Source organism: Sminthopsis crassicaudata, chromosome 5 (assembly GCF_048593235.1).
Source record: "Sminthopsis crassicaudata isolate SCR6 chromosome 5, ASM4859323v1, whole genome shotgun sequence".
Taxonomy (NCBI): domain Eukaryota; kingdom Metazoa; phylum Chordata; class Mammalia; order Dasyuromorphia; family Dasyuridae; genus Sminthopsis; species Sminthopsis crassicaudata.
Genome location: NC_133621.1, coordinates 99,660,600 through 99,679,677, shown reverse-complemented (window position 1 = coordinate 99,679,677; position 19,078 = coordinate 99,660,600). Strand labels below are relative to the sequence as shown.

Sequence of the window (19,078 nt, the reverse complement as noted above, 5' to 3'; positions counted from 1 at the left end):
TTTACTAACCTTTGGTAAATTACAAGAAGAGTCTGGAATAGATGGTTTCTGGAATCTTAAGTCTATGACTCTGAATTTGTTCTTATGAATGCTAAGGGGGAAAATATTTCATGGGCTCCCTTCTCAACAGTCTCAGGATCTCTATGACTAATAGGGCCAAAGTCTTAAGAGATAGAGAAGAGGATCATATTTTCATGGCCATATAGCCACCAACAGTGGAGAGTATTTTTACCTCCAAATTAAAAATACCTTTCAGGAATAGTAACAGTCCCTAAGAGGAGGCTTGAGTTAAGGAGGGAAGAGCAGGCAGGAGTAGTTTTTCTTCCAGTGTCTTTTGGTGTGTGAGCAATGAAAGACAGTACTTTGGAAGTGGCACCAGGCTGTTTGTTGTAGGTAAGCAAAGCAGTTTTTCCCATGCTATAAATCTGGTGGTCAGGATTCCCTCGGGGTGAGGTCCCAAGAGGGACAGGGATAGGACAAAAACTAAGGAACATCATCAAAGAAAAGGGGAAAAGGAAAATGCCTACTTGAGGGATGAATTGGGAGGTAGCCCCCTCTTCCTTATCTAGACAATCAAGATGGGACATAGTTTGACAGGAATTCCCTGCTCAAGATATGTTTGTTTTGCTATAATCTTGTTTTGATATATTAACATTTGGGAGGAGTACTTTGGAGAGGGGACTTAGCTAACAGTCTTGGGTAAGAAGTGGGGTCTAGGGTGGTAGGGAGTGGTACAGTACCTTAAGCCTTCTTATCCTCCCTTCCATGGACTCCACTATGGACTTTAACTCTTTCATTCTCCAGATCTTTTGTCACTGCTTCTGTAAAACTTTGGATGACACTCAACCAATGTAATTTTTCTTCCCTAGTCCAGGAGCTGCTGTTCACTTTCCCATGGACCTCTGAGTTTGTTCCTTTTTTTTTTTTTGCACTCCTCTTTCTGTTTCTCTTGAATGTCTGTCTAGTCCATTCCAGTCAGCAAATATTTGTTCAGGATCCCTCTTTATGTATAAGGCTCCCATGATATCTTTCCTCTCTCTTCCACTGATTTCTCCCTGTTGTACTTCAAAAACTTTTCTTCTTTCACCATGGTCTTCTTTTGGCCAGATGCCTTTGTTCACAATGAGCCCAGTAATTCACTTCCATTCCCATCAGAGCTCACCTGGGATGTCATTTCAGAGAGGGAAGAAAATGAAAGAGAGCACTGGTTTTATAGTAGCAGTTTAGGGCTGTGGAACAACTCACCCCTCACTTTTGGAGATGGAACCAAGCTTGTAGTGACAGGTATGGGAATCCCATATTAAATTGGGGGGCACATAACTTTGTTTCACATTGTCAATTCTTTGAATTAATGCTAAGAGAGAAAATGGGATCCGAACCAACTCTGAGCTTCTGGATCTGAAGTGATCCTCTCTGTCTTCTCGAGAGGCAACCCTGGCTCATTTTCCATGATCCTTGATCTGTCTTTCTCCATAAGGCTGAGCTCTTGAATCCACATACATATCTTAAACTTTAGATTGTTTTGTAGCTTCTTTTCCTCTCATCCTTGGTCCCAAATTAGCTTTGTTTTTATTTGTCTTTATCCATCTGTTTTTCTCATCTTTTTTTCATCTTTCCCATTCACTCCCTTAATTCTGCATTCATCCCTCCTTCTTTTTTCCATTTCCATCTTTATCTCATCTGCACTCCAAGTGAATTGTCTATTTCTTCATCTCCTGTCTCATCTCTCACAAGCTCTCTAAGTCTCCTTGAGCTAATTTTAAGAATTCAAAAATAATGTCTATTGAAATCAGCAAGGTCAAAGCAAGGATAGGGAGTGGCAGTTACAACTCAGAGAAAAGGGGAAATTTGCAGTTGCAATTGCCTGTGCTTGTGAACTTCAAATGACTAAAGACAGAATTTCATGTGGCTTCAGTGGGTACCAGGTTCCATCTTAGAAAATCAAGCCTACATGAGCATTTTAGCTTAGAAATGCTAACTACCTGAATAGAAAGCCCTAGGAAGGAGGAAAATGATCCTGCCTCTCCAAATCTGAACTAGGCTGTGATGAGACAAGATATCTGTTGGGTGTAAGTACAGAGAAATTCCCTAAAAAAGAATGGAGCAAATCGTTAAGCAATGTACTCAGAGAGAATGTAGAAAATCTGGTGGGGTTGGGATGAGGGAGAGGAGATGCAGAGCCAATTTTGAATATAGGTATTATGTTCCTTGGAAAAGTCTGGCCATAGAATCAAAGACCTAGGACTGAACGAACCTTAGAGGTTTTCCAACAAGATCATATTTTACATAAAAAGAAACTGGGGTTAGAGAGACTTGTCAGATCATAAAATTAAATTGTGCAAAATCCCAAGGATATTAAAAAAAATAATTAAAACATGGTGCCTACCTCCAGCAGTTCATACTCTTGTTGGGAAGATAACATTCAAACTATTATGTACATAGAAGAGATAGATAGAGTAATGAGAAAGTAATACTAGAGAGAAGGTGGGGGAAAGTTATTAAGTAAAGCTCTCTTGCAGGAGGATCTTTTCAAGCTAAGTCTGGAAGAAAGTCAAGGAAGCTAAAAGGCAGATGTGAAGAGAGAGAACTTTCCAAATAAAGATGACAGCCAGTAAAAACAAAGTAAAAAAAAAAAAAAAAAAAAAAAAGGACAGAGGAGAAATTGAGTATTGTGTCTGAGGCACAGCAAGATGATTGATGTCATTTAATTATAGTGTTGGTAGAGGGAAATCAAATTAAAAAGATTGGGAAAGTAGAAAGGTGCCAGGATTGAAGGGCTTTAAAAGCCAAATGTAATATTTTATATTTGATCCTGGAGATAATAAGGAGTCAATGGAGTGTGTTGAGAAGCAGAGTGGTATTGGGGCCAAGACCAGACCTTTGCCTTGGCAAGATGGCTTTGGCATCTGAATTAGGATGGTTTGGACTGGGGAGAGACTTGAGGCAAGAAAATCAAGACTAGTGAAATACTCCTTGTGTGAAGAACTAAGGAACTGCATCTATGTGAATGCAGAGAAGAGGAAGTATAAGAGATATTGCAAAGATAGAAATAAGATTTGCAAAATATATATTTGTAATGAGTGAGAATGAAAATACAGAATGACATTGAGGTTGAAAGCCTGAGCAATATGAAGTATGGTGGTGACTAAGAAAGTTTGGAAAAAGGGAAAGATGGGGAATGGGGCAGAATAGAAAAATAGATTTTGTTTTTTATTTGGAGAGGTCTAAGGGAAATCCAGTTTGACATGTGTAAGTTAGCAGATGATGCTAGACTGCATAAATGTTGTTAGACTGATACTCTTTCTCCTTTCACTGACTAAAAAGACATCTCTGTGACCAGTCCTGGATCCCAATCCCTTTTCATTTTTTAGATGACTTGACCAAGGTGACTCCCCCAAAGGTGACTGTGTTTCAGCCATCTGAAGAAGAAATTGAGAAGAAGGGAAAAGCCACTCTGGTCTGTCTGGCCACAGGCTTCTACCCTGACCTGGTGGAGCTGAGCTGGTGGGTGAATGGGCAGGAGACCCAGGTTGGGGTCAGCACAGACCCTCAGCCTTCCAAGGAGCAGCCCTATAAGAACGACTCGAGCTATTCACTGAGCAGCCGGCTCCGGGTTTCTGCTCCCTTCTGGCGCAATCCCAAGAACAGCTTCCGTTGCCAAGTACTGTTCCATGGGATCTCAGAGGATGAGGACTGGAAGGGTAATGGGAGCAAACCTGTCACCCAGAATGTCAGTGACCAGACCTGGGGAAAGGCAGGTGAGAACAACATAAGCTGGTCCAAGATAGAAATAGTGTGGGAAAAAATAGATTCAGAGAAGGAAACCAATGAGGTAGTATCCAGAGAGAGACAGAGACAGAGAGTCAGAGACAGAGGTTGGAGGATCATGGGGAGAAAGGGAAAGAGGGAGAGGAGAAAGAGGAAGAATATGAGGAGAAAGAGGAGGAGGAGGGGAAGAATGGAGGAAGAGGAGAAGAATGGAGAAGCAGAAAGAGGAGGAGGAGGAGGAGGAGGAGGAGGAGGAGGAGGAGGAGGAGGAGGAGGAGGAAGAGAGGGAAGACAGATAATCAAATAGAGAACCAAAATAAACTATCTCCAAGGATCTCCCTAGACCTTTCATTCAAAAAGGAGAAAATTCATTTCCCTGAAAGTAACCAAGGACATTTCTTTGGTGAAGATGATATCAATCCTAACACACTTTTCTTGCTCAGTCACAATTAGAATCTTATAGAGTACACCCCTAGCCTACCAACTTGTGTAGTTCAGGAATTCACATAGTGTTCTGTTGTTGCATCCTTCCATTTGTCCAAGATCACAGGGTTTCTTTTTTAATGATTGTGTTAAGGAGAGAAATATAGGACTGGGGTTACGTCTGAATAAATCCGAATTCATATTTTATTTGAATTATGAATATTTGCTTTGCAATTTATTTATGGTTTTAGCCTATAAGCTTATGTTAATCCCTGTATGCTGTCTAAAAGAGAACATCTTGGGGAAATTCTGGGCTTCTCACATATGTCCCCAATTTTCTCTTTCAGATTGTGGTGTTACTTCTGGTAAGTGAAACCTCTTCTTTTTCTGTATTAGTAGCGGCAACCTAGGTCAATTAGCCGTTAGTCAATAAATATTTATTAAGTAACTACTATATGCAGAGAGCTAATAGGTACTTGGGATACCAAAAAGAAAAAGAAAAAAAAAAAAAAAAAAAAAGGAAAAGTCAATCCATGCCCTTGAGGAATTTACAATCTAATGGGAGAGGTAATATGATAATAAACAAAGAGTTATGTACATATATAACAAATCTTGTACATTATATAGAAATATGCCCCTTCTCTGCTCTATCAAGTGGTAGGAATATGGGGTTGGGGAGGGTAAAAATGCTTTCTTATAGGTAAGAGTTTCTATCCCCACAGAGTCCTATCTACGAAGTATCCAGTCTGCCACCTTCTTCTATGAGATTCTCCTGGGAAAAGCTATGCTGTATGGTCTGCTGGTCAGTGTCCTGTTGTGGAGAACTGTGGTAAGGGCATGAAAAAAGGAGGAAGGCAAATAGGACATTGTCTATTATCTAAAATCAGCCCTTGGGAATTTTCTTGAAGGAAAAGGAGAGAGAAGGGGGAAAATCCCAAGAAGTCCAGAAAATAAACCCAAAATAATTTGAATGTTTTAAATTTACAAGTAGAATTGGGGAAAGTGGGAAATTCATATTGAAACCTATATACAGGGTGGGCTAGAGTCAAGGGACTCCAACAGGAGTCAGTTATTTATTGAGACAACACTTAAGTATTTGTAACTTTTGAGCTTCTCCTTCTGCAACATATCTCTTCCTTCAAATCCATTCCTCATTGCTATGTTACCTGGAAAACCTAGATAATGGTAATTTTATCTCTTCCTCAGGCCAAGAAAAAATATTCCTGATGCCAAGAGTGGAGATAACAATAGGGAGGAAAGACCAGAAGAATTCAGCATCCTATTTTGGCTAGTGCTTTTTTTTTTTTTGTTCCTAGCCTGTGTTCCAGAAGAACTATTACTTTCTCGGTTCCTATCTTCAACTGTCACAGGTCTCCTCAGAAAGAACTCTGAAGCTCACAGGGGACAAAGATAGTGACTTAATCCTGAAGAAATAAAAAAGGTCTTGCCTTGCTTAGCTGTTAGCAACTGTGTCTCTATCTTTTCTCTCCCCACCCTCCCTCGTCCATATCATCAACTTAAATCTGGGAATATTCTTCCAAATCACAAGACTTGGAAGAATGAGAGAAGTTCATTAAAAATATCTCAGCAAAGTTTCCTCACTATTAGAAGATAAACCCACTGTGACATTAACATCCCTCTTCTGGAGTGTCATAAAATATAGTTGATAATCTCACCTGTCCTTATACAGGCACTTCCGAGGTACATCCAGGCCAGTAGATGCTAATGAATACAGATATATTGGGAAAAATGCTGTACACAAGGTATTCACAATATTCAAACCAGTAAGGCAGTATCTGAAGAACGAAAATAAATAGAATTCTTATATGAAGAAAAGTTGAATGGCATTGTATTAAAGGGCTTGAGATAATACAGAAAATGAGTTAAATAGTGGAAAGTGAGGAAAAATAAAAGGGAGGGAAGGATAGTGAATTGATTAAGGTGGAAACAAGAAATTTGGACTACAAGGCAATCTGGACCTGTTATGAAAAAAATATAAGCTTTCACAAGGGACAATTCAGGGAGAGAAATATTTTACATATTCATAGCTATAGGTGATAATAAATTTTTATCTAGAGTTAATAATTGGGGATTGAAGCTAATGAGAGAGATTGGGACTGATATAGAGAGTCCAAAGTAATCTGCATAGAAGTTAATAAAAATCTGAAGAAAGTAAAAATGTAAACTAAGAAAAGAAATCATAGCAGAATCCAATCATTAACAATAAAAGAAATATAAATCAAATTTTATGTTTCAATTCACATCAATAACTTTGATTTTAAAAATGACAGATGGTAATACTCAATTTTAGAGAGACTATAGAAAGACAAAACATACTAATATACTATTGGTGGAGCTAGGAAGTTGGTTCAACTATTCTGGGGTACAATTATCATGATGATTTTTTTTTTAAATTAAGTGACTAAAATGTCCATATCCCTTACTTCAGAGATATCACTGCTAGACATATGCTTCATGTAAATTAAAGACAGAAAAATAAGTCTCATAAAATAATCACAACATCACTCTTTATAGCAGCAAAGAACTGAAAATCAAATAGATTCCTTTAGACAAATCAGGTTACATAAATGCAATGGAATATTATCGTAGCATAAGAAACTATGAATATGAAGAATTCTCAGAAGCATGAGAAGACATATGACCTGATATAGAATAAAATAAAAACAATGAGAAAAAAACCATGTCCAATGAATACAGAAGTGCAAATGGAAAGAATATAGAACCCCAAACTGTAAATATAATGACTAAGCTAAGTATATATAAAAATATAATAGAAAAATACACCTACCTCATTCTTTCTAAGTGGGAAATTCAAAGGATAGAAAGAACATTTTATAAACCATCATATCAACTTAATGCATTCTCTACTCTTGCTCTATTCCATTGTTTATTCTCTTTTGTTGTTGTGGTTCTTTACAAGTCATGACTTACTAGAGTTAAGGAAGAATGAAGTATATATTAAGAAATGAAGGTAAGATAATATTTTTAAATAAATTAATCATTTGTAACTGAGGAGAAAATGGTTTCAATTCAATGATTGTTGTTGTTTGTCCTTCATTCTAGAAGAGGATCAAGAAGGTGATGTCATGACATGCAAGTGAGTTAGATTTGAGTAAGGGCTGTGCATGGTCAACAGCCTCACCTTCTCCTCCAGAACCACCTGGGTTTGGTAGTAAGATATAGATCAAAACAATTAGAGAATTAGAGATGACTCAAGATGAATGGAAGGCCTTGGTCTTTTTAACCTACGGTCTTTAACAAGTCTCAATTTAGCTGAGGCAATGCCCACTCATTGTTTAAGTATATGTAAGAAAAGAGGCAAAAAATGGTTTCTTTTGCTGAGAGAGAGAGAGAGAGAGAGAGAGAGAGAGAGAGAGAGAGAGAGAGAGAGAGAGAGAGAGAGAAGGAAAGAAAGAAAGAAAGAAAGAAAGAAAGAAAGAAAGAAAGAAAGAAAGAAAGAAAGAAAGAAAGAAAGAAAGAAAGAAAGAAAGAAAGAAAGAAAGAAAGAAAGAAAGAAAGAAAGAAAGAAAGAGAGAGAGAGAGAGAGAGAGAGAGAGGGAGGGAGGGAGGGAGGGAGGGAGGGAGGGAGGGAGGGAGGGAGGGAGGGAGGGAGGAAGGAAGGAAGGAAGGAGGGAAGGAAGGAAAAGAGAGAAAAAGAGAGACAGAGACAGAGAAGGGGGGATCAAACTGAGAGGGGAAGACTCAAGGTTTCTCTTCCAAAAGGATCCAAAAAAATAAAAAAAAAACATTTATTAAACATCTACTGTGTGCCAGGCACAGGATTAAGGATTTTATAAATATTATTTCATTCGATTTTCACAACAACTCTAAGAGTTAGTTTTATTATTATCCTCACTTTATAGTTGAGGATACAGAGACAGAAGTTTAAGTGACTTGCTGAGAACTCAGGTTTTACTTGCTCCAAGCCCAGTGCTCTATCCATTGCACCATCTAGATGCCTCAAAAAGCAAGTTACAGAGGGAGTGGAAACATTTGTGTTAAAGGTACCCCACTCATGCAATCACTGAGTCAAATGGCTACTTTTTAAGCAAAAGGTTTTCAGCACACCTACATGACCCAAGAACTGGTTCTGTCTTCAAGTTCTATAAAATTGATTTCTGTTTTACTTAATTTATCACTTGACTAGAACAATCCTGTCTTTCTTTATATACTAATAGCTAGAAGGTAGAAGATAGAATCCTATCTTCTTTCCTCCTACCCCTACAAAGTGAAATCTCTTTGAAGTCTGGGACCAGGTCTATGTTTGTATGTCTTGAGCTTTCCTGCCTCTCTCTGTAGAAAGATCCTCTACATTATCTGGTAAATGGATCCCATTTGGCTTGCCCATCCTATTTCTGCTCAACATGTAACTTTTATCCTTGCTCACTCCATCCAGGGAATTTTGATTTACTAAATGCCATCAAATGTTCTTGCCACCAAGTATGTCTCCTGAGAGAACCAAAGAATGCAGGATGAGAGAAACTAAGGATTATTTCAGAAATTGGAATCCTGACACAACCCATGATTCATACCAGTCCGAGTAATTAGTTACATTATAAGATCATTAGACCCTTCTTGTTCTTCAGTTTTTGAAAGAAGTATTCTCCTGTAGATCAGACTGGGAATAGATGGGATAAAGAGACTAAGAGGAAATCAAAAAACTATTACCCAGATATAATAGACTGGGGGATTGCTCCAGGCCCAGGATTTTGAGGGGCTCTGCTTTCTGAGTCAGTGACTTAAAGTGGCCAAAAGAGTGAGAATTTAAAAAGAAAAGATACTCTAAAGTTCATATTCATACCATTAGGGCATTAACATTCACTAATGCCACATAAAAATCTAGGACTATATCTCTCTAGGACCATATCCCTTCACACAGAACCCTTACATAGATTCCTCTTATTTGACGTTTTTTCCTCTTTTTGGAATGCCTTGAAATTCATGTAAACCTTTTTTTTTTTTTTTTTTTAAATCAGAACATGGAATTGTTTTGGCAGAGAGAGCTCTCTTTGCTAAGAAATTTCCCCAAGACAAATCAGCAACTATTCTGCTATATATTGCCATAAAGATGTCCAGGAGCCCTTAGATGTTGTGATTTGCCCAGTGTCATACAACTAATGTCAGAGACAGGATCCAAATTATGTTTTTCTGACAGTCTCATAATCTCTATCATTTATCCATGCTGCCTCTCAAACTGACTCTATCTGGGTTTTTTCTTGATTTATTTTGATCTTTGGGGGGGAATAAATTCAGTGTGGTTGACTCTGGGGAAATATCTTATAGGGAAGACCTTATTGTCTTTGTATCCCCAAAGCTGAGTCCTTAGTAAGCTCTTTATAAATGCTATATGATTAACTTCAATTTTCTTTTCACTATAATCCTATCTCTAGATTAGAAACCTTAATCTTTTGTGTGTATTTTTAAATAAATAAATAAATTGTTCTTAAATAAAATAAAACATTTTGAAAACATTTAAAATGATTTTTAAATAAATAATTCAAAAAGACATAGGACTGTGAAGAAATTCATTCTATTGAAATACAATTATTGAAATATCTATGAAAAAAAGTCCTCAGGCCTAGATTGAGTCTCAACTCTATTATATTAATTTGTTTTCAGTGATAAGTGGGCTATTGTTTCCACAAGTGGCAAAAGTAGAAAAGTATTTCACCAATAACAGCCATTTGGATCCTAATCACATAGCCTTATAGCTACTCTGTGCCATATGGTTATCAAATCAGCCTTGAATACTGCAATGACAAGGAGCCATTGAGGAATTTCACTATTCTTTTTAGGAAGAGTTTAAAGTGTTAGAAAGTATTTCTATAACTCTTTTCTCTAAGGAAAAGCTTTCCTTTCACATAATTAATATATGACAAAATTGCAAGTACCCTCACAATTCTAGTTGTGGATTTGATTCAAATTGTTAAAGTCTTCCTGAAAAGTAGTACCTACAACTGAATACAATAGAACAAGTAGAGTATGAATAGGCCAAATTATGTAAAATTATTTCTTCTTTCATTTTACTTTCCCTGGAAGGGATACTATGAGATCTTGAGAAAGCAAACTCCATCTCTAAGGGGAAAAAAAAGTGAAACCCAAGAAGTAAAAGAGGGACACAAAAAAGTTTGGAGCACAAGGAACTTAGCTGCTTTGTAAGTGTTTTTGTTCCTTGATAAGTCAGTAGCCTACTTGTTATTGAAAGTTATTTCAGAGCCTAGAACACAGTTCTTAACTTAGAGACAAACTTAAAAATTGTTTTAAAATAACTTTAAGTCAATAAGATTGTATTTTGTACTTAACATCTTGTTTTATGCATTTAAAAAGATTTTTATGAGGATCACAAACTGTTAAAGGGGTGAACTGAGATATATATATATATACACACATATACATATACATATAAAAATTAGGAACTCCTTCTTCAATAAGAGTGTGGTAATAAATAGCATGCTGGATTTGGAATCAATCAACTTGTCTTTATTATGAACTTATCATGTGCCCAACTCTGGGGAAAGAAAGACAAAACGTATAACATCTCTAATACTTTGTATTCTAACAGAGTCAGAAGACCTAGGTTTGGATTGGATCAGCAACTCTGAAAAAACCCCTTTTATTCCATCCTACTATTTTTTTCATTAGAGGTTGAGATTCTCTGGAAGTTTTCTCCCTTTGCTAATTGAGATGTAGCTAACTATCTCAAGTGTCAATCCCTTAACTAAAGTGAAAAACCATCCTTGAACCTTAGCCCTGCCCACTCTGTTTCTCTATAAATAAGAGACTAAGCAGAAGGCGCACAGGTAGTAGTAGAGCCTGATACTCCTATACAGGTGGCATCTAGGGAGGGGTACATCTTACTCCCTGTCTGAGAGCCCTGAGTTTGTTTCTTTAGTTCCCTCACCACTTCCCACTTTACTCCTCCTGTTCCACCACAAGCACGTCCCCAAACTTCCTCTGGGTTGAGGGAAGGGGATTAGGAGGAGGGGTTATTCTTGTAGCAAGCTGTATCATTGTGGGACTGGGGGGGGTAGGCACAATGATTCAAATTTATGAAATGCCTTTACAAAAATCCCTTAATCTGGGCATGTCCATTGCTCTCCCTCTCTTCCTTTTTTGGAGTAACTAAAAGGACAGTTTTGTGGAGGGAGAAGGTGATCTGCAGAGGCAATAGCTGAGAGACTCTTTTCTTGATTCCTATCTAAGCTATAGATCCTTTTCTCCCTTCAACTGACAACCCGATTTCTATCTCTAATTCATGGCTTTAGGTCAAGATCTCCAGGTTTACATGATAGGCAATCTTTTGATTTGTATGAGCCAGGAGGCTGATTCAGAAGGGGTAGAGTTCTGTGGCATTATAGTCACAAAAGATCCCTCCTGGTGAGGAGGAATCAATGTTCAATAAGGTTAAATAAGGAGCAGTCTTCCACAATATTGAGAACCCGAAGAGTAATCGCCCATATTATCTTCATGTTGATTTGAATTTAAATGTGCCCCACTATATGCACTTAATTCAGTCTTGCTGAGGACCCTGGAGAGTGTCAGAAGAAGAGGGAATTAAAAGGCAAGGGAGGCCTCTAGGGGATGGGGAAGAATTCTTGGCCATGCCCTTCCTACTGTGTTACGACGAGCTTCACTTTGGACCTGGGACCAGGCTCAATGTTGTAGGTGAGATTGGGATCGGGGGTTTAAGGGGGGAGAGTTGGGGAAATGGCGGCTGCACTTTGACCTTTGTGGTATCCATACGAACATAATTTACCTTAGCCCCCTTACCCTTTGTTCTGGAACGGCCGGACTGGAGGGGGCGGGAGGGACGCAGAGGTTTCCGGGATCCCTTGATGGGAGCTGGAAGCCCTTCGGGAGCGATCTCCCGAGTTTGAGCTGTGGCCCTGGCTGCTGTGCTAACGCCGGCTCACAATTATACTTTGGAGACGGAACCAGGCTGACAGTTCTGGGTAAGACCATCCTCCGCTCCCATTTAATCCCCCTCAGTGATCAGGGAATAGGGCAGAGTCGGCAGCTGCTCCCAGCCTAGGAGACAGCCGGGGACTGCCACACGGACTCTCTGCACCTTCTCCCGGTCCATCCGTGTGCGGGACTGTGTGCTTGTGAGCCTCAGACGTCTTCTATTTTGGGACGGGCTCCAGGCTCTTCGTGCTCGGTAAGCCCGTAGAAAGGCCTGATGGAGGCAGCGAGAGTCCCCGATGTCACTAGCGTAGAGTGCAATGCACAGGGTGGTTGGGAGGCTGGTTTTTGTGAGGGCTTTGGGGGCTGTGACTGGTAATGCTGCCCAGACTTTTGGACCTGGAAGCCGGCTGGTCGTCATAGGTGAGTGTCCTTGGGCAGCTTATGCAGGGCATTGAAGGTCTGGAAAGACATCCCCCACAGCTTGGCGGATCCCTGGCTTAGGGGAGCCCCGCTAGCCAGGGTCTAAGAGTGCTGGGGAAAAGCTCTGCAGAGAGCGAGAAGCGGCGCCGTTTCCAACCCCCGCGCAACTTCTCTCCTGCCCCACAGAGGATTCTTTCCTGAACCTATCAGGTTTAGGGGGTATTGGGGGGAGTTGGGGAGGGGGCAGGCCCCGGCACTGCCCGGGCAGACATGGCGGACTAGTTGCTGGGGCTCGTCTCTGCCAATTTTTCTAGGAACCGGTTACAGGGCACAGGCGATTCACCCTCCAAGCCAGCCCTAGTCAGCGCTCCGTCTGCCGTCCCCCACCCCCCACGGTCGGGATTCCCCATAATTATTGCCCAACTAGTAGCATTTCTTGGTGGGAGGATTTGTCCCCGAAGATGGCTTTGGAAAAGCTTCATTCGCCCTCTCTCAGATACCACCCTGAGACTCCCCTTACACCCATTCCTCACCCCCACATTCCATTCCTCCCCTAACAATGGATTTTACTACAAGAAAACTGGGATATACGGGGATAAATTGAAGTGGAAGGGGGGATGGAGAAAGGTAGCCTTGAATATATGGGGCTAATTTGAGGAGGAAGGGGAACGAGTTTTACTTTTCCATTTCAAGGCAAAGGTAAGTTTTTGTCTCTAAAGGGGGTTGAGAAGAGTGTCCTTCCCAAGCCTTCTCCATTGGACAAAAAGAGTGAAAAGGAGATAAAGATGGAAGGAAGTGAATCCCTGCAGACAGAGGATTCTGGTTAACAGCCAGGCAGTGTGGAGTCATGAAAAAAAAAAGAAACTGAATTTGGATGGAGAGGCTGTATGTTCAGACAGATTCCCATCCTGCATGACTTTGGGCAAGGCACTTTATCTATGTCTCTGGGCTTCAAGTACATCCTCTATAAGATGAGACCATTGCGCTATAGGAGTTCTAAGGTCCTTTCCAGATCTAAATGCTGGAATCCTGCTCTAAAAGAAACTATTTATTCTATAGAGTAACTGAAGAAGGCAGAAAATATTAGCAGAAACAGACAGATTGAGAGAGACCAAGAGACAAAAGAGACAGAGAGATGTTGGTTTCTCCATCTTCATTTATAGAATGGCGCACTTAGAGTTTTAAGTGTAGTACAGTGTTCTATAATTACTTATTTAGTGGTGATGAAGAGGAAGGAAGGGAAAGATGACACTGATTGATGGTCAAAGTGGGAGGGAGTGTGGGAGCAACAGACCCAGGCAATAGGAGAAAACCAGCTCCAGGTTGGGTTTGACTTTGCAAAGTAGATTCCTGTATTGATTACAAAGCCTGCTTCTCCCCCTCCTCTGGTCCTTCATTATCTTACTCTGGGATTCTGAACTTATTCCTTGAAAATATCATAGGAGTTCGACCTGGAAAATGTTAGGAAATCATCTCTTTCAACCTTTATTTTTTGAAATGAAGGAGATGAGTCCCCAACAGAGATGAAATGTAGGGATCATATTCATACCAGCACCATCAGACCTTGCCCACCTCTCAGACTAGGAGATTATAAAAATTGGAAGAGTAAATTGTTGTCTCCATTGAGTAATTGACTCAAGTCCTGAAATATTTCCTTTTCCCTCAGACTAAGACTAAAATCCCCACCATTACAGTTACTCCTCTGGGTTTAATGAGAGATAAGAGAGGGAATATGGAAGGATAGAGACTTCATGCTTTTTAATGCATGGGTTTTACTTTAGAAGGGTGCAATGGGAACCTAATGGTTGATGTATTCTCTTGTGCAATAGGGATTTTATGTATCCCTCTTGGCACTAGAGGGAAGAACAAAGATTAATATAGAATTTTTAGGGAGGAATATTTCAGCTCAATCTTGGGAAGGATTTCTTATCAATTTGAGCTACCCAAAAATATGCTTTGACAGGTGGTGAGTTCCCTATCCTGGGGATAGCAAAGGCTGGATGGACACTTGTTGAGAATGTATACCTCCTTCATTTTTCAGTAAAGATCTTAGATCACTTCCAACTATGATTGTAGAAAGGAGAATTGGATTTCTATTAAATTTTTTTTCTTTCATTCATCATTAAGACCCTGACTAATTCATAAACAACCATTTTAGCTCTTAGTAATATAGAGATTATAAAGATAAATAAGAGAGGATCTCTATCCCCATAGAAATCTCTTTAATTTATGAGTTTGTGGTTAATTTAGTCTTATCTGACTCTTACTGACCCTATTTGGGATTTTTTTTGGGCAAAGATATTGGAGTGATTTGCACTTCCTTTTTCAGTTTATTTTACAGATGAGGAAACTGAGGCAATAATCCCATGGGTACATGATTAGTAAATTTCTGAGGGCTTTTGGGGAATTTGAGGTCAGATCTTGCTGAGTTTAGGCCTGTTATTCTATCTATTGCTCTGTATAGATAAGTTTATTAGAGTATAAAACTAATCACCTATAATAGCAAGACCTTAAGGAAATGGAAAAAAAATGTTCAAAGCCTAGAACAAAGTGCATGACTTCAAATGACTGATCATTCTGAGTTGTCACAGTAGGAAGATAGCTACAGATAAAGAAACTATGAGCCTGTTACTATAGCCAAATTAAAACCATAGAGCCCTGCCTTGGGTTAATTCTGACAAAAGCAAATACAAATTCTCAGACATTTGTCAGTCTAAAGTCATCATGACCAAAAAAACAAAAACCCAAATCCCCAAATCCATATATATATATATATGTATATATATATATATGTATATATATATATATTTATATATAATATGTATATATATATATATATATATATCTCAGACTATCGATTGAAGTAAACATGTAAAATCTACTGGGTTTTGAGTCAATTTAATAATTTTAAAGCATTTCTCCCCTTCCCCCTGTACTGTCCAAAGTATAGGAGACACAGAGAAAGAGATAGGAGACTCAAATAGCTTATTCTCCTAGGGAAATAACTGGTATACAAGTACATACAAAGTAATGAAGAGAACTTTAAAAATGGAAATACTGCCAATAAGTGGGGAAGAGGAAAGGAAGGGAAAGAAGGGAAGATTTGGCACAGAAGGTGAAACCTAATCCATTCTTGGAAGGAAACTGGGACTCTTGGGCATCAGAGGAAGAGAATTTATATAATGGCATGGAGGTGGTAGATGGAAAGTCATGGACAAGGACCAGCCAGTAGTCCAGTTTGACTGGACCAGGAAGTGCTTTAAGAAGAGTAATATGAAATAAAAGCAGAGGAGAGAGGCAGACTATAGAGGATTTTAAATATCCAGCTGAGTATGTTGTTTTTATTACAGAGTTAATAGAAAATCATTGAAGATTGTTTGAGAGGCTTGGGGGAAGAGGTATGATCATCTGTGATTTAGGAATTTGAATGTAGCAATTATACAGAAGAATTAGAGAAGGGACTGTGAGACCAATCGAAAAGGTAAAGAAACAGACCAGGTAAGTGATGTTAAGGACCTGAAATAAGGAAAAAATCAAATGAATGCAGAGAAGAGGACAGAAGTTGGAAAGGTTATAGAGGTAAGGTTGACAATCGTTATGTTAGATGTCCCCAAAATCTTAGTTCCAGACAATAAGATTTTTGGAATCCCACATAATAGGATTGAGGGAGAGAATAACTCCAGTGATGAATATCCAGAAGAATAGTTGTGCCTTTGAAATAAACATGGAGATATGAAAGAGAGATAGGCTTGAAGGCCCAGCTTAAAGAAGTCTACCACTAGAGAAAAGGAATTGGGAATTAAATGATAGAAGCATAGCTTTAAACATATGAAGTATACAAGGAAAAAAAGTCCTTCAAGGATTCTAGATTTAGAATCCTTGAAAAGGCTTTTCAATTTAATTACATCACCACTTATTAAGTATTTGCTATATTCAAAGTAATTTTCTATATGCACTAGAAGAAACATAAAGTAAACAAAATAATATATCTGAACTCAAGGAACTTGCATTCGAGTATAAAATATAATGTATTCAAAAAGTATATGTATGTATACAAAGCATGCATAAAAATTATTATGCCAAATATAACATTACAAGTACAAAAGAGAATTTTGGAATCCTGTGACTTTTATCTCTTAGATCAGGGAAGATTTTTTCAGGTTTCTTTTCTGCAAAATGAAGAGATTAGAAAAGATGATTCCTATGTTTTTTCAAGCTTTAAAAAGATAATCCTATAATTCCTAAGTAGCATTTTAATTAGACCTTGAAGAATAGATAGGATTTTGAGAAACACAGAGAATATCTTAATTTTCACAGGGTGCTACAAATAGACAAATAAAATATTCTTTTCTTCCTTTTTATAATAAGACAGCTCTGTTTCCAGTCATGTATACCAGCCTTTTTCCATTTTTCAGATGACCTGACCAGGGTGAGTCCCCCAAAGGTGACTGTGTTTCAGCCATCTGAGGAAGAGATTGAGAAGAAGGGAAAGGCCACTCTGGTCTGTCTGGCCACAGGCTTCTACCCTGACCTGGTAGAGCTGAGCTGGTGGGTGAATGGGCAGGAGACCCAGGTTGGGGTTAGCACAGACCCTCAGCCTTCCAAGGAGCAGCCCTATAAGAATGACTCAAGCTACTCACTGAGCAGCCGGCTCCGGGTTTCTGCTCCTTTCTGGCGCAATCCCAAGAACAGCTTCCGTTGCCAAGTACTGTTCCATGGGATCTCAGAGGATGAGGATTGGAAGGGTAATGGGAGCAAACCTGTCACCCAGAATGTCAGTGACCAGACCTGGGGAAAGGCAGGTGAGAAATATCATGAGTAAAGGAGGATGGGGATGATATAGAGGGCAAATAGATCAGAAAAGAACACAGAGACACAGAGAGGGTGAGACACAGAAAAAAATAAGAACAGATTGAAAGAAATTTTTGAAAGCAAAGCAAAGAGGGAAAACAGAATCAAAAGTACAGAAAACAAAAGAAAGAAAATAATCTGTCCCCAACAATCTCCCTTGGCAACATGGACCTAAAGAGACAAAGAATAAAGCTACATTCTTCTGAAAATAATCAAGGTCCTTTCTTTCATGAATTAGATATCAATCCAGGCTGACCTTTTTCCTTCAACCCCAATCAGAGTCTTGCAGATAGCAGCACCTGACTAGCAACTTGTACAATTTACAGAACATCTCTATGATCTTGCATCCTTCCATTTGCCCACAATTATAAACATAATGTATTTTTGTCAAAGTAGTAGCAAAAAGAGAAGTAAGGCAAAGGTTAAATCCAAAGGCATTAAGATTTTAAGATCACATGTAATTTTTTCTGCCTTATAATTTATTTTGTTCGCTAGATCTATAGTCATGATTTAACTATGTGTCTTACTTAAAAGACAGCATCTTTGGGAAAGCCAAGAATTATCAAGCATGTCTCCAATTTTCTCTTTCAGATTGTGGTCTTACCTCTGGTAAGTAAATCTCTTTTTCTCTTTTCTCCTTATTCCCTACTCTTTTGCTAGCAACTATAGCCGAGATATTCCTTGAGCATATATGTATTCCTTGAGCATACATGTAAATTTCTTGGGAACAGGATTTTCTTTTGCCTTTTTTTTTTTTTTTGTATTCCCAATGCTTACCACACTAGTGGTGCCTGGCACTAAATAAATATTTGATAATTGTTTATTGATAAATGGATTGATTGTTTGGTTATGTTCCTCCCTTGTCCCAATAAGTGATGGCAATATGGGACTAGAGGAAGCCAGAGTAATGTGTTTACAAGTGTGGATTCTTTACCCTTAGAGTCATATCAGCGCAGTATCCAGTCCGCCACATTCCTTTACGAGATCCTGCTGGGGAAAGCCATGCTGTATGGCCTGCTAGTCAGTGTCCTGGTGTGGAGAAGCATGGTAAGAAGAAAAAAGAGAGAAAAAATGGGACACAATTGTGAAGTAGAACCAACCCTAAAAATTATGATGTACCCATATGTACACAAAGGATAGGAAAAATGTGAAGGAGGAAATAAATTACCTCTCAAGTTCCCTAGAAGTAGCTCCAAGTAATTTTAATTTTTAATCTTACAAATGGTATTGGTAGAAATGGAGAAAATCAAGGTGAAATTAAAATGTATGATCAATGAATTCTAACATGAATCCAGTCTCTTACAAAGGCATCATCATAGATAGTCCCCAGTCCTTAGCTTTCCTTTCCTCAACATGTCTCTTTACTTAATTCCATTCCCCACTGTCAAGTTACCTGTGAGATTAATAAGAGATATTTGTGTGTCTTCTTTAGGTCAAGAAAAAATATTCCTGATACCACCTGTGGAGATGAAAATAGGGAAGAGAAAACAGAAGGATTCAGTACCCCACCTTGGTTTCTGCTTTCTCTATTCCTCTTCTGTGTTCCAGAAAAGCTATTGTTCCCTCAGTCTTTATGCCCATCTTTCATAAGTCTCTCCAAAGAGAACATTCTAATTCTAAGGAGAAAAGATGATGGTTTGATCTTGAAGAAATAATAATAATAAAAAAGCCTTCCCTGGCTTAGCAGTTA

At 38.8% G+C, this 19,078-nt stretch overlaps 2 gene segments (V, D, J or C); both read left to right on the top strand.

Moving 5' to 3' along the window:
• The first annotated feature begins 407 nt into the window (after window positions 1–407).
• On the top strand, window positions 408–5,658 carry LOC141542957 (T cell receptor beta constant 2-like). The segment is given in 5 exon segments: window positions 408–1,284; window positions 3,372–3,758; window positions 4,539–4,556; window positions 4,914–5,020; window positions 5,398–5,658. Coding segments are annotated over 5 exon segments (729 nt in total).
• A 6,740-nt stretch (window positions 5,659–12,398) lies between these two features.
• Window positions 12,399–19,078, top strand: LOC141542960 (T cell receptor beta constant 2-like). The segment is given in 5 exon segments: window positions 12,399–12,537; window positions 16,953–17,339; window positions 17,980–17,997; window positions 18,329–18,435; window positions 18,821–19,078. Coding segments are annotated over 5 exon segments (636 nt in total).